The sequence below is a fragment of the Phyllopteryx taeniolatus genome, chromosome 11 (assembly GCF_024500385.1).
Source record: "Phyllopteryx taeniolatus isolate TA_2022b chromosome 11, UOR_Ptae_1.2, whole genome shotgun sequence".
Lineage (NCBI taxonomy): Eukaryota > Metazoa > Chordata > Actinopteri > Syngnathiformes > Syngnathidae > Phyllopteryx > Phyllopteryx taeniolatus.
The window spans coordinates 8917956-8931011 of record NC_084512.1 but is presented as its reverse complement, the minus strand read 5'-3'; the positions used below and the strand labels follow the sequence as shown (position 1 = coordinate 8931011).

The 13056-nt window shown below is 40.1% G+C and overlaps 1 protein-coding gene across 1 annotated transcript; it reads right to left on the bottom strand.

The window, feature by feature from the left end:
• Nucleotides 1-31: 31 nt before the first annotated feature.
• mcmbp (minichromosome maintenance complex binding protein) lies at nt 32-12181 on the bottom strand. Its single transcript, XM_061791040.1, has 16 exons — nt 11963-12181; nt 10451-10542; nt 10203-10343; nt 10055-10096; nt 9893-9982; nt 9653-9788; nt 7403-7548; nt 7223-7320; nt 6968-7140; nt 3772-3895; nt 3577-3694; nt 1900-2065; nt 1634-1767; nt 942-1109; nt 679-767; nt 32-316 (listed from the first exon to the last, which is right to left on the bottom strand). The coding sequence occupies exons 1-16, from the start codon at nt 12027-12029 to the stop codon at nt 190-192; spliced, it is 1911 nt and encodes a 636-aa protein (XP_061647024.1). The 5' UTR covers nt 12030-12181; the 3' UTR covers nt 32-189.
• Between the last annotated feature and the right edge of the window lie 875 nt (nt 12182-13056).

Here is a 13056-nt window from a genome sequence, read left to right as displayed (position 1 = left end):
GCGCATGGGAATGCCAGGATACCCATGGGACTATTTTTCTACAACTTTATTTACATTTGGAAAGAATTCTAAACACTAAACTGTGTACCGGTGTAAACTCCTGGCATGTAGCCACAATTACACAATGAACAAAGATGAAATGAGAAGCAATTTTTTTTTCCCCATCAAAAGGATAACGCTAGCCCAAAATTATGGCTCATTTCCGTTGATGTTCTTGTGCTGTTCCATCCTGTAACTACGCTGAATCTCCAAGTGTTTGGCCTTCACCCAGATGTCTCTGGACAGAGAGGTCTGTCCCAGGCTCAGAGACAGCAACCTGACAAAAGAGACCAAGTCAATCACATCCTACCGCACCATTTGAATACATTACAGTGTCCCCCAAGGCAGATATTTTACATTCGAAAAAATCTCAAGGAACACCACACAAAAGTTTAACAAAAAGTGGTCAATCATGTACTTTCTGCCATCTAGTGAAAGAGCATTTAATTGTTCTGGCTGTCTATGCATTACTGGTACAGATATGGTAAATTCCAACACGATTATTCGTGGCACAATGGTTGGGAATCATAATGCCGTCAAAGCTAGTACTGTTTGTTTAAAATTTCAGATCTTCAATTTCTGCAGGTGACCTTTAAAATCGATCCCCATATAATCTAAACAAAAACAATTAGAACCCACCTTGCCACAACAAGCATTCGGTGGAGGTCCTCAGCACTAATGCTCTGGGGATTGTCCTTCCTCATATCTACAAAATCATCCTCGACGGACTGAGGACAGTAGGGAAAAAAGCAATTCAAACAAATTGAATCATCTTAATGGACTGTTCAATATATTAATATAAACAGCAGCCTATGTAAAATGTTTTGCCCGTCGGGCTTGTAGTTGCAGGGTTCCTGCCAAGTTTTCTCGCAAGTAGGAAGGGAGGTGGAAAAAGGTCTCACCTTGGTCACTTCGTCTGAGATACTGTAGTCCAGCTGCCGGGCTACACCAAGGTAGAGTCGGAACTTGTTGAACTGTGAGGAGGTCTGCACATGCATGGGGATGCTAGTGAGATATTCATCCATGTGGTCTGGAGCCACTTGAGGCTGCAGGTGTAACTGACAGTCTGACTGTGGGGTGAAAGATAGAAATGTGGTAAATGTTTGACACTTTCGATTACAGGTGTTGGAATGCATAAGTGTCTGTCTGTCATCGTATCACTGCACAAGCAAAGCTTGACCAGCCGTCAGTCCAATACAAACACAACTAGACCTCTGACCAACGCTGGAGGTTGTTTACAGTGTGCTGCCCTTCTCTGCAGACTGACGCCTCTCCCTGGATTGTTCCTGTGGCACATAGCAGCCACCATGGCAACATATCAGCCCAGCACACAAGAATAGCACACAGCACATTCCTTGCACTGTTCACAACAGAGTGAGACCCAGGCTAAAGCCCCCAGCTGGAAGGGGTTTCTGTGTCCAGCCAATGGCAGCCGAGACAGAAGTGTGATGCTGGCTGGAAACAACCACCAGCGTCGGACACGATCCAGTCTCAGGAGAGGCTGACAGAAACTTAACACCTCCCAGGGCTGGTCGGGGAGAGACTTTCTTGTGGCGTGGGCGTAAGTGAGATCAGTGTGGCTGCGAGTCCTCACCGGCAGCAGTGAGCGGCCCTCTGATGTGACGAGCACGTTAATATTGCAGGGGAATTCCATCTGGTGGTAGTTAAAGTCATAATCAACCTTCTGCCATGAGATCACATTCCCCAAAGCTGTAACATTGCGCACACCTACAGCATCACACACACACACAGATGCAAGCAAACACACAAATAAACAAATAGGCAGCCTTGTTAGTGTCAAATCATGCTTTCTGAGCTCGCCAGCTTGGGTCGACCCCTCATGGCATGTGCAAGTTTCACCTGTCGTGTCCAGCTGTCCTTGCTCCAGTTGGGTTTCATCAAGGAAGAGGGAAGTGTTTTTGGCCAGCTGCAAGACTCCACTCACCAGCCGGTTGGCCACATAGTCCTTCTTTGGCACCATACACATCTGATTCATGTTTTGAAGGCTCATGCCCAGATAGAATGACTAGAGTGTTGGGATAGAAGTGGGGTTGAGATTAGACTTTACACTGATCTGATCGGCTTTAATGTCATAATTCGCGGATCTCTGCAAAAGACATTTACTTTGTGTCGCCATCGTGTACAGTATAATTGAATCCAAAAGCTAGTTTATTTTTAGCCTTGTTGCGTGGCTTTTGACGTAGTACTGTAAATATCTGACAACCAATAAAGTTATTTAAAAAAAAAAAAAGACAAATTTGGTCTTGCACAATTGCACTATGTCAGACTATCGTAATAAAATCTTGTATTCCGATACCACCGCATCCCGTCTTTTACCAACACTGGGCTTTGTCAACTCAAACGCGACTGGATACTTGTTACCATGGAGACGACACCAACAATGGATCGCACCGTGTGTATTATAAGAACAAAATGGGGAAAAACGTGTGCTGGTGTTCACCGGTGCTCGGAAGAGGATTTCAATTCAAGCATTGCTTGAGGTATGTTCACGTACTTTGAATACGATACGGCTCGCAAGCAGGCAACAAAACGTTCTGTAGCCTAGCAAACATGCCAATGTTCTGTCAAATCATGCTCTTAAGTTTTGGTTGTGTGTTAAGTAATTTAATTACAAGTAACTTTGCACCCATTATTTCTGTCATGTTGTAATGTTGGTTTGACCTGACTGATTAGAATACATGACCTGAATAGAGAATACTTTTGAAGATATTCAGTATACAGTACACAAGTATGTATATACAGTAAATGAACAAGTCATTTAAAGACACATTGCTCCATCTTGTGCTGGATCAGTGATCGGTTATTGTTTTTTTAAACTCTATGATCAGTGATAGGCCCCAAAAATCCTGATCGTTTAAAGCCTAGTTGAGATGAAATAAGTCATTTTTAAGAAATCTACCTCACATTTACAGAAATGATTTTGTCTTTATGGGGAACAGAATTACAAAGACTTCCAACAACTGTTTGCTAGTCAGCATGCCTGCCAACTGATCTGTTAACTATTATGTCAAATGTCAAATACAATGTGTTTCTCTTTTGAAATTGAACCAAACTTTAATGTCATAGTAAGAAATACTTAGACACCAAAGAATATCTAACTCAAGATTGGGATGTGGATGAGCTAAATGGATTTTTTTAAAGGGACCATATATTTTTGAAATTAATAAATGTGGCAGGTTCGGGGTTCTAATTTTAGCTCTGGCCTTTCTGTGTGATGATTGCATGTTCTCGCCCACTGCTAAGGTGGGGTTTCTCCCATGACTCTGGCTCCCTCACCCTCTAAATTCACCATAGGTATGAACACGAATGGCTGTTTGCCAATATGTGCGTTGCAATTAACAGGCAACAAGTCCAAGTTGTAACCCGCCTCTTGCCAGGTCAGCTAGGATAGGCTCCAGCTCACCCATGACGGGAAGGTGACAAACGCTATAGAAAATGGATGGGTGAGTGGATGGATAAATGTATATAGCATGGAGGTAAGATACCACAATGAAATGAATCTTGGCTTCTACTCACAGAAGGAACGAGTTGTTGGATGACGTGGTAGAGGCGTTCAGTATATGAGGAAATGGTGGGACATCCACTCAGGTTCAGTGTGAACTTGCCCAGTGGTAGCACATCTCGCCTGGCATACCTACAAAAACACCAAGGCCTGAATGAAATCTGCATCTGACTATCAGCCAGGGAGCAACGCTTACATGTGACACATACACGCTGGAAACGAGATGCAGAATGAGATACTCAGCAACCAGGGAATCCCCCAGTAGGACGTGAGTGAGATACGTGTGGAAGTCTCGTCTGACTGACGCCATGTCACTCAGGGTTGAAGATAGAACTAGAAGAGGAGGGACAAGAATTACTAATGAGGTTTAAGGGTCAAAAGGAGACATACATTATTATTGAAAACTGAAAATTAGGGATGTCCCGATCACATTTGTTTTTGCACCAGAGTCTGAGTCTTTGATTTTAAGGATCTTCCTATACAGAGTCCCGATCCGATAGCTTGCATTAAAAAAAGTGCACATCCAAATTTTCTCAAATTAATATACGTACATATGTGTATGGGTATAGTTCATTCATTAATTTTCCCCACCGCTTATCCTCACTTGGGTCGCGGGCGTGCTGGAGCGTGTCCCAGCTATCTTCGGGTGAGAGGCGGAGTATACCCTGAACTGGTCGCCAGCCAATCACAGGGCACATATAAACAAACAACCATTCGCACTCACGTTCACACCTACGGGCAATTTAGAGTCTTCAATTAACCTACCATGCATGTTTTGGGGATGTGGGATGTGGGAGGAAACCCCGGAGAAAACCCACGCAGGCATGGGGAGAACATGCAAACTCCACACAGGTAAGGCCGGATTTGAACCCGGGTCCTCAGAACTGTGAGACAGAGGTGCTAACCAGTCTCCAACCGTGCCGACGTGTATAATTGTACATACATAATACATACACAAATGTATAAGAAAAATGGGCGATTAAACGAAATGTATTCAGGATTTTCGAAGAATTATAATCGAAGAAAAACGATAAATTTTCTGCGGCGTGAATGGAAGTTCCTGCGTTGTAAATTCACTCTGAACGCACAGTGTGTTCCTTGTAGTAAGCGTGCGATGCATGTTCTTCTGCCTTCAGACAATGTAAAATTTTCACTGGCATATACAGTATTCTTCAGAATGTGTGGAAAAAAAGAGTAAGTTTTATTGCGACTTTCTTCGACTCATTTTTTAGCTTACTGTAAAAATGTAGCTCCATGCATGAATCGCACCACACTGCCGCTAAGAAGCCAAGGCGCACACAGCAGGAACAGCAGACAGTCATGGCTTTGTTTAAAAAGACTAATGCTTTTTCCACGCCTGACTGTCTGACATGAAATCAGACTTAAAATTTCCTGTTTTAAGTCATTTAGGATTACCAAAATTATTTGTATTTGCTAAATGCCAGAATATTGAGAAAAGTATATATTTTTTAGACAAATATACATGGACAATACAGTCACCCCAGGCCTGCATGTTTTTAGCCATGGCTGTATTTATTTTTATTTATTGTTTTTTTTTATTTAAATTGTTTTATATATTATTATTTTACCGGCACGGTGGACGACTGGTTTGCACATCCGCCTCACAGTTCTGGGGTTCAGATCCCGGCCCCGCCTGTGTGGAGTTTGCATGTTCTCCCCGTGCCTACGTGGGTTTTCTCCGGGCACTCCGGTTTCCTCCCACATTCCAAAAACATGCATGAATTGGAGACTCTAACTTGCCCGTAGGTGTGATTGTGAGTGCGAATGGTTGTGTGTTTCGTGTGCCCTGCGATTGGCTGGTGACCGGTTCAGGCTGTACCCTGCCTTCCGCCTGAAGATAGCTGGGATAGGCTCCAGCACGCCCGCGACCCTAGTGAGGGAGGATAAGCGGTAAAGGAAATGGATGGATTATTATTTTACTTGTTACAAATTTATTTCTGGTTGCTATTATAAGTTAAATTTAAAGTTGAGTTTTGTCATCTGAATGTAATATCACATATCCTTGTATTAACCAGCATGAAAGCATCTTTCTTTCTTAAACCAACATAGTTTTGGTGACAAAAACACCGCCTACAACGCACTGTGTTGCAGAGAGCAATGTGCGTGTGTATCACACGCGCGCGCGCGCACGCACGCGCGCGCACACACACACACACACACACACACACACTGCATGTGGTTCTCTGTTAAAAACTCTACCAGCATTAAAGTAAACCTATTACTTTTCAATTTGGCAAGATCTTCGTACCTTTGGAGTATTTTGTCCCTTTGTAAGCTTTAAAATGACAGCAAACTGATAAAACCAATCTTGATCATCTGAAAATCATGTGATTGACTCAGATTGCTTATCACATGATCGGATAATCCCTAATATAAATACCGTAATTTCTCGTGTGTAATGCGCATCCCCCCCCCCAAAAAACATTTGTCAAAAGTTAATAGTGCGCATTATACATAGGTATAGGGCCAAATGGAAAAAAACTTTCACATTTTATAAATGTATGCCCCCACCTAGTGGTTAATAAAAAAAGTGTAGCCTACACTTTCATTCCAATATGACAGATATACGTATGACTGCATATATGTACAGTTGTGCTCAAAAATTTACATGCCTTGGCAGAATGTGAAATATTTTTGTTTTGTTTTTAATATGACTGATGACTGAACAACAACAATCATTAATTTCTTTATGGTTATGTTTTGTTTAATGATAATGCTTTTCTGAAATCGTTGACGGTTTAATTTGAATCTCATTAAAATAAAAATGTGTTTCACCTGGCCCTTCATGTTTTCTTTAAAGAATTGTACCCATCTTACAAATTCTGCCTGGGTAATCAAACATATGAGCACAACTGTGTGCTTTCTCATTTACTAAATAAAAGTAGGGCTGTGAATTTCAAAATAAGAGCAAGAAAATAAAAAAATGGATTAAGTGTTTAAATAAAGTGCTTAACTTCAAAATAATAATTTGAAAAAAGCTTACAAAATACAGTTAATACTTTATGTTTTGATCACATGGGTAGAAGCAAAATCATGCATTGTAAAAATGCATTATACATAGGTAGAAAGAAGCGTCTTCCAAAATTTTGAGGTCAACTTTGGGGGTGCGTATTATACATGGGCACACATTATACACAAGAAATTACGGTAGTTGGGTCTGTGGAGAGCTTGTCCACATATTAAGTGTGAACTTACACAACCATAAAGTTTTTATTATCCCTTTTATTTATGCGTGTGATATGTGGAGCTTACGTGTGAAATACAGTAAATTGTGGTTTTGTTTATATACGGGCATGTTCAATAGAGATTCAATTTGACAAAAAAAAAAAATTGCACACCACGTCTCATATACAATGACGGGCCAAGGACAAGGACTTTACTCACAGGCGTGGTTGTCTTGCAGAATGGTACAGGGCAGCAGAGGGTTGTTTTGCGCCAGTGGTTTGGCATAGAGCATGTGGAGGCGAGGAACCAGCGAGGCAGGTGGGCTGTGCACTCTCTGCTCCTCTGCTGTCTCCATTGACTCCGAAGCGTCGATGAGGGACGAGGTTGTGTCCCTGTGTGGATGTACAAAGCATTAATGACACACATCCACATCCCCATATGAGGAATGTCAAACTACTCTGAATAGTCTCTTACTTGTCTTCTGCCAGAGCAGTAAGAGCAGGGCTCACAGAGAGGATCCCATAGACTTCTAATGTGTCATTCAGTTTGAAGCGCTCCCAGTCCTCGTAGACCTGGCACAAACACACCTTGGTTTACGGCCTAACAGTCGATAATAACAAGGCTCGAGCCAAGATTCAGAGATGGATAATGTACCTTCATTAAGCAAGACGGGCCTTTCTCGTTTGGTAGCGGGAAGTTGAGGTCGAGATGTGAGGCAGAGGCCATGTGGCTGGGAGCAGCTTCTGTCTCCTGCCGCTGAGCGTCACCCTTGCCGTGTTGATCTAGGGGAATCTGAAGACCTGCAGATTAGCGACAGGGGTAATCTCATGTAAGGCAACGTGGTTTAATTCCGAATTTATTTGTAAGCGGTGGTGCTTTGGGATGCAACAATGAGAAGGAAGAGAAAAAACATTTATAAAGATAGGCAGAATTTAAGGGGTGACTTGCAGTCAAAAAGCTGTTGTTCTATCATCATAAGGTTTCTTCTGTCCGGTCCTCTGATCTAAAATATCTACCTTTGGAGTTAGTGTAAATCTAGTGATGGGCAAATGATACTGAGGCTTTAGAGCGTGTGTCACTCTACCTGTGAGTGACACAAGTGAGTGATTCGAAATGATGTGTCGGAGCTTGTATCAAAACACCAGTGTCACGTGACCAATGCGTCGAATGTTATCGCCGTTTCGCTTCGCGTGTCATTCCTTCAAAATGTTTCAAAGCTTTTTATTGGCTTGTAGTCTTTCAGTGTGTGTCATTGACTCATGGCGTTTCATTTATTCTTTGGGTTAATCTGGAATGTGTTTTAGAGTATGGGGGAGAGCATCTGCATATTTTATTGTAATGTCGATATAATCATTATTTGGTATGAATGAACAAAACACTTTAAGGACCATACAGACTTTTCTGAACTTTTATTGCTGTCATGGGAAACCCTGCCAGCGCTTCAGTAATGCGCTTTAGAGGTTGCTATGGCTTCAGTTGTCCACCAGATGTCACCGTCACTGAAGACTTGAAGCGTTGAATCTTTTTTGGCACAATTGTTAGGAAACACTCAGTGCTTCATGAGGCTTCACTTGCCCACCACTATGTAATTGCTAAAATATTAGTCCTGAGTAGAGATAATAGGGATGTAACAATATCTATAGCTCCCGGTTCGGTTTTAATCTCACGGTACGATAATTACTGCGATATCGTTGGAAAGCTCACGGTTCACGGTACAGGTGGGGCAAAGAGGCAAAAGCAGGAAAACCGAAAAACCTCTCTTTTTATTGCTCTTCTTGACTCTTGCCAAGTCTTTCTCAATAGGTTTAGTAGTTTCTGTCCGTTTTCCCACAGGTTTTTGTGAAAAACAAAGCTTCAAATCATATATTACCGTGCACTTCTATCCCCGTCCTTCCAATGTTTACATTCAAATACTCGATACCTCCAAAACAGTATTATTGTTGCAGCAATAATATATGCTCACAATAACAAAACTGTCCATTGAGAAATTGTCTGTTCACTAATTTAACAGTAGTTACTGTGTTGTCATATTTTGTTTATTTTATTTATAACATTAGAAATCGGATACTGCCTTTGCTTGAGTCCAAAAATTCAAGTGACGTCATTAACGGGAAGTCGGAATCGTTACTCTCTCCGTGTGATGTTCTTTCCCCCACGACTTTTGACTTGAGATAAACACTCACGAGTATACCACTAAAGCGTGCTGCTGTTACATTATGCTTAAATAATTTGGCGGATCATCTCTTCAAGGGGGAGCGGTGGTGGGGGCCCGCAGAGGACCGGCTAGTGGGGCATTTGATTATTTTATATATTTATTTATCTACAAGCGTTTTTCATACAGTTTTTTTTAGCCATTTTGAATTTACTACTGCATTAGCGTAAATTTGCTAGAGACTACAGCGCTTTCCGACTTCAAATGCAGATTATGTCGCCTCCGTAGGCATAGAACGCCATCATAACCGATGACACCTGTATGACTAAAATATATACACTGCTGTGGAGGCCACCACTATAATTGCAGCAATCATTTTGACATATGCTAGTAAATAGTAGGAACATACTATTAGAATTACGCAAAAAACAATAATTCCACAAAGCTTTGGAGAGAGTTAGCGCACTGGCAAAGGAATAGCCCATTCAATTTTGGTGAGAATATGGACAAATGCAACATTCAGGAAAATGTTTTCACCATTTGAGTCACTCTGGCATTAATGGAACAGCCATTCTTCCCAGAAACATAATGACACTGCTTATTTGTCATCCTCTGTGAACGAGCCTCGTTTAGAAACACAATTTCCCCTCACAAATTGTTAAAGGTTCAGGCGATCTGTGCTCTACAGAGTGACATTGTTTATTTCATCACTGTTAAAATAACAAATGCAGTCTGTAACGGTGCTCTACTACCTGCATGAGGTTCCCTCTGTTTCTGTGGCTGAGCGTCCATGCCGTCCATGTCGTCGTCTTCATAGCTGCGCTTTTGTCTGTTTGGCACGTATGAGGTGGATGGAAACACTCTTGCTTGACTCAAGTCAACATAACCGTGTAGCAGAGTTAAGGGGAAACTAGGCAGGACTGTAATTAGAGATACAAGTTGTTTGATAAGCCTTTGCATCTTGGTACATAATTCAGACACGATGAGGATATATCTTTCACCCATGAGTTTTCACCAGGAACAGGTACACAGTAGAAAGTTTGTCTTTCCGAAGTGACAATGTTTTTGGAGTTAAAATCCACCTGAAGAGGAACAGAAGAGTCATTTATTGGGACACTTATGAATCTGGAATGATGTCACTGTGGTGGACTTACCCCACATTCTGTCACGTCTCTGTACTTTCCACACCTTAACACCTGGTGTTGGTTAGACAAAATAAAGACAGTCATATATTGGGAGTGCTGTCAAATATACAGTGAATATGTGAAAAAGGCTGACTCGGAAAGGGATGGGAGTGCTCACTTTAGCTTGTGATGAGGGTTCAACGGTTTCATACACTCCCATGTAAAACTCTGGATCAAACATGTCTTGAATTAAACAACGGAACTTGACCAGGCTGTCAGGCTTTAGGTAATGCAGTGGTGTGTCATTCATAGATGGAACCTGAAACAATATGAAAAATATTTTAAAGAGAAAGTATGCTCTGACACGTACAAGATTGGGAACATTATAAACAAACAAATATTTTTAAAAAAGGATCTCAGTGTTACCCAAGTGTGAGCATCCTTCTCTGTTAAATGTTCTTTGAAAAATTCAACCACTTTTGCTTCCCAACCAGGATTTGGGTTGTTCTGAGATGCAGCTGAAATATCAACAAGATCATATTATTAATATAATAGTTTTGATTAAAACATTCTGGCACATCAGTGGACACAATGTAATAATCTACCAGGAAAGACACCTCTGGAATACCAGTGCATATCAAATAATTTATAATTACCAGAAAGCATCCACATGGAAGTGAACGCTAAGAAATCCCCTTAGTGTCTAGGTATGGTGTAATATCGAATAATTTGGGATGTTCGACACCACGTTTTTTCAGATCGATACCAGCACGAGTACTAATCCCACCAGTAGTTTTGATGCGGCAAATTGGCAAACCACCGCGGTGTAGCGCCAACTACTGGCAAGGAGGACTGAATGTCGGATTATTATTTTTATTTTTTCCCTTACGTATCGGCAGCCATATCACGAGTATCCAATAGGTATTGACCGACACTTGCTATCCGTACTCGCCCGTCCCTACTTAACATAAACTCGTGTGTGTGTGTGTGTGTGTATATATATATATATATATATATATAAACTCGTGTGTATAATATATATATATATATATATATATAAACTCATATATATATATAAACTCATATATATAAATATATATTTATATATATAAATATATATATAGATATAAACTATATATATATATATATAACTATATATATATATATATAACTAGATATATATATAAACTATATATATATATATATATATATATAAACTATATATATATATATATATAAAGTTGATAATGTCTCTCTCTCTCTCGCTCTATATATCTATATCTACATATATATATATATATATATATATATAAACTCATATATATATAAACTAGATATATAGATCTATATATCGATATATATATATATATATCTATATAGATATATATATATATCTATATAGATCTATATAGATATATATATATAGATATATCTAGCTATATATATAGCTATATATATATCTATATAGATATATAGATCTATATCTATATATATATATATATATATATATATATATATATGTATCTATCTATCTATCTAGCTATATATATATATATATATATATATATATATATGTAGATATAGATATATAGAGCGAGAGAGAGAGAGAGAGAGAGACATTATCAACTTGCGTTCAGTGGAGTTGTCTTCTCACTACCTACTGAATGTTAAAAAAAGACAGTTTCGGAGTTTCCATGAACCCTCATTGTGTTCCGTTTTGTCAATTCACGTGTCTTCCACAAAAAGTTGAACGAGCGTTGCTGCAGCTGACACTGAGTCGCCGCACTGTTGCTTATTGGGCGACGGAAAACAAGCTGTTTACTGCCTCCGAAAAATTGAACGTCACGGTACATAATGGCCACGAGCCCCCAAGCTAGCCAACTCCACTCACGAGCTGAGCTATAATGTTGAATGGTGAAGTTCGCGTCAGGGTCTTACCGAACATTTCCTCGACAACACCCAATGGGTTGTTAATCCAGTCATGCGTGGAGGGCATCGTTGCCATAGACGAACACTGGACGTATGTAAACAAAAAATCTATATAAATTGGCAAAATAAGCGAACAATTATTACTTGAGTTCACTTCTGACAGGATGCCAAAAGACGCCAGGGCGGGAAACAAACGTCACTTGGCGAAGGCTGGGATGCGTTTGTTTTACTCTTGTAGACTTGGCGGCGCTAAAGCGATAACGCTATCACCTCTATGTCAGGTTTTTGTTTGGTCTGTTTTATGTTGTTGCTGTATAAACGCCAGTTATACCACACTGAGAAAATTACACGCTAAATAATTCATATTACGAAAACGACAATTAAAACTATCACCTTGCAAATACTACCTCCCGCCTACAGGTGGCAGTGAAAACGATTGTGAGCTTTTCTGTAACCCCCCGCCCCAAACGGCTCAATTTTAGTAGATCTCTATACTATACAAGAGCTGTTTTGTAAGGACGTCGAACGAACATAATGTTATAGAAATCAGTCTCATCCGTGCAGCACGTGATATCCGTCTGAGCATGCCGCATTATAGTTACTTCGGAATTCTGCAAGCGATGGTATCGTACATTTCGTGTTTAAAGTTGCGGGAATGTATTTGTCATAATAACAACTTATAAACATTATGAAAAGGAAGAATAATATAATAATAATAATAATTATTATTAATTATTAATAATAATTATTATTACTGCACCAGGGCGCAAATAAAGTATTGTATTTTACTGGCTTAAAGTGGAATTGTACAGTACTGTCATTCTGTTACAGTGTAACACTTATCGAAATATCCGTGTTTTGACATGACGTAAAATAACTCTCGAATTTGTTTTAACCGAGTAAATTAACACACGAATATTACGACAAACATGAATTACACGTATGCGCTCTTCACATATAGCTCACTGTGTTGCGTACGACCAGTTCTTCTGAGAGAGTTCAGCGCCATCAACCTGCAATATTCTTTTACATGTGTCGTAAGCAGTCAGGTGATTAATGCTTTTTTAATTTTTACATTCTACTGAAAATAGAGGACTATGGGA